At 44.6% G+C, this 2287-nt stretch overlaps 1 protein-coding gene across 1 annotated transcript; it reads left to right on the forward strand.

The window, feature by feature from the left end:
• The first annotated feature begins 1120 nt into the window (after positions 1–1120).
• LOC113920232 (ferritin light chain-like) lies at positions 1121–2017 on the forward strand. Its single transcript, XM_035724257.1, has one exon. It carries the CDS (start codon positions 1322–1324, stop codon positions 1847–1849), a length of 528 nt encoding a protein of 175 aa, XP_035580150.1. The 5' UTR covers positions 1121–1321; the 3' UTR covers positions 1850–2017.
• The last annotated feature ends 270 nt before the right edge of the window (positions 2018–2287 follow it).

A 2287-nucleotide genomic window follows, 5' to 3' on the forward strand; every position in this document is an offset into this window, starting at 1 on the left:
ATATTGTCCTGGATGGAGGGGCTGAAAAAAAGCCAAATGTTCCTGAGCAGAAAGGAGTTAAAATTAAAATTCTAAAAAAATGAAAAAAAAATTTCAGCTTTTCTTTGTAATGACATGCCCTATCTCATGGTGGGATAATTACAACAAGTCATGGGGGGGAATTGGTACAATTATATTTAATTGGTTCCAAAGGTTATTATCTGTTTCAACCTTTACCTCTGAATAATATCAGCAGAGAGATGTAACCTGTGTGAATTTTTTGTCTTCCTATCAGGAATTACTGCAAGGATAATAGATCAGATTATTGTTCCACCTATTATATGATATATGATTTTCAGCACTGTCTATAAAATACAAATAGAGTGAAATCTCAGTAGTATTATCATGATGAAATGAAAACTACTAACCACAGTTCATCATAGTCAGACTTATATATTAAAAAGAACAACAGCATGTTAAATGTTGGCAAAATTGTATCTCAAGGCCAATCAATTTTAACAGAGTTTTTGTTAGTGAGTAATTAGTATTAAAAAATGCCAATTGTTCTTATGTACCATGGATAGTGAAGAAAATTGAGGCGTGCATGACAGGAAGCAGACGGATCATCCAATTATTTTTCAATTACAGGTGATATATTGGGTACAAAAACCTGCAAGTCATCTATTTGTCCATTTCACAGCTGTGTTCCTTATAATAAGTAAATACATTATTTCATGAGTACAGTATCTTATCACAACCAGAACACTAAAAGCATACCCACCACACAACATGTATGCCCTGAATGGAACCCTAGGAGGGAAGATTGATGGCCCTGGGCTGGTGAGGGCTATAGGCACCAGGAAAGTGGCTGCTGGTCAGGGGCTATTAATGGTAGGGACATTTTCCTTCTCAAATAGATGAAGCCAGACTTCAAAATCTATGTGTTCCCCAGTGACAAATGTGTAGGGCAAACCATCATCCAGGTTGCTGATGCAAATAAAGTTCATCACACTCCATTTTAGACTCTGCAACTTGCAGTACCATAGAGCTGAGGGAGAGAGATCCAAGCCAACCTCTAGTACTGTCATTAAAGTTTTTTTTAATTGAAAAATCTTTAAAATAATTGTAGATTCACGAGCAGTGCGCCCGGCGGTCCTGAGGATCTGATTCTTGCTTCAACAGTGTTTGGACGGAACAGACCCAGGGACGCCCCTCCAACCCGCCAACGACCACTCTCCAACCTCTTTTCCAGTCGCAACCTTGGGAGCCATCTTCTTGGCCACCCGCTGCCTCCGGGACCAGCCAACAGCCAATTTCGAGCTTACCTTACCACCAATCAACCATGAGCTCCCAGATTCGTCAGAATTATTCCGCCGAGGTGGAGGCCGCCGTCAACCGCCTGGTCAACATGCATCTGCGGGCCTCCTACACCTACCTCTCTCTGGGCTTCTATTTCGACCGTGACGATGTGGCTCTGGAAGGTGTGGGCCACTTCTTCCGCGAGTTGGCTGAGGAGAAGCGCGAGGGCGCCGAGCATCTCTTGAAGATGCAAAACCAGCGTGGCGGCCGCGCCCTCTTCCAGGACGTCCAGAAGCCGTCCCAAGATGAGTGGGGGAAAACCCTGGACGCCATAGAAGCTGCCCTGGTTCTGGAGAAGAGCCTGAACCAGGCCCTTTTGGATCTGCATGCCCTGGGTTCTGCCCGCGCAGACCCCCATCTCTGTGACTTCCTGGAGAACCACTTCCTAGATGAGGAGGTGAAACTCATCAAGAAGATGGGCGACCACCTGACTAACCTCCACAGGCTGGCCGGCCCCCAGGCTGGACTGGGCGAGTATCTCTTCGAGAGGCTCACTCTCAAGCACGACTAGGAGCCTCTGGAGACCAGCAGCCTTTGAGGGGGCCCCTCTGACAGCCCCCTGGTGCCAGAGCTTGTGCCTCAGCCTCTCCCTGCAGCCACGAGGCAGCTTTTTAACCACCCTGGAGCCCTCTCCCAAGCCGTGGACCAAGTGGAAACAATAAAGCTTTTTGCAGCAAAATAAATAAATAAATAATTGTAGATTCACATGTGCTGTGAGAAACAATACTGAAATTCTTGTATACTTTGCCTAGTTTCCTCAATGGGAACATCGTACAAAACTGTAGCATACTGTCACAACCAAGATACTGACATCTCATTCAATTAATTATTAACTGATATTTTTCAAATTTCCCCAGTTTTCTTGTTCTCATGTGCAAACGTACATGTGTATATGTCCTTGTGTGTATGTTTAAAGTTTGAAAATCTTCACTCACCAGATATGAGTGGC

Source organism: Zalophus californianus, chromosome 15 (assembly GCF_009762305.2).
Source record: "Zalophus californianus isolate mZalCal1 chromosome 15, mZalCal1.pri.v2, whole genome shotgun sequence".
Lineage (NCBI taxonomy): Eukaryota > Metazoa > Chordata > Mammalia > Carnivora > Otariidae > Zalophus > Zalophus californianus.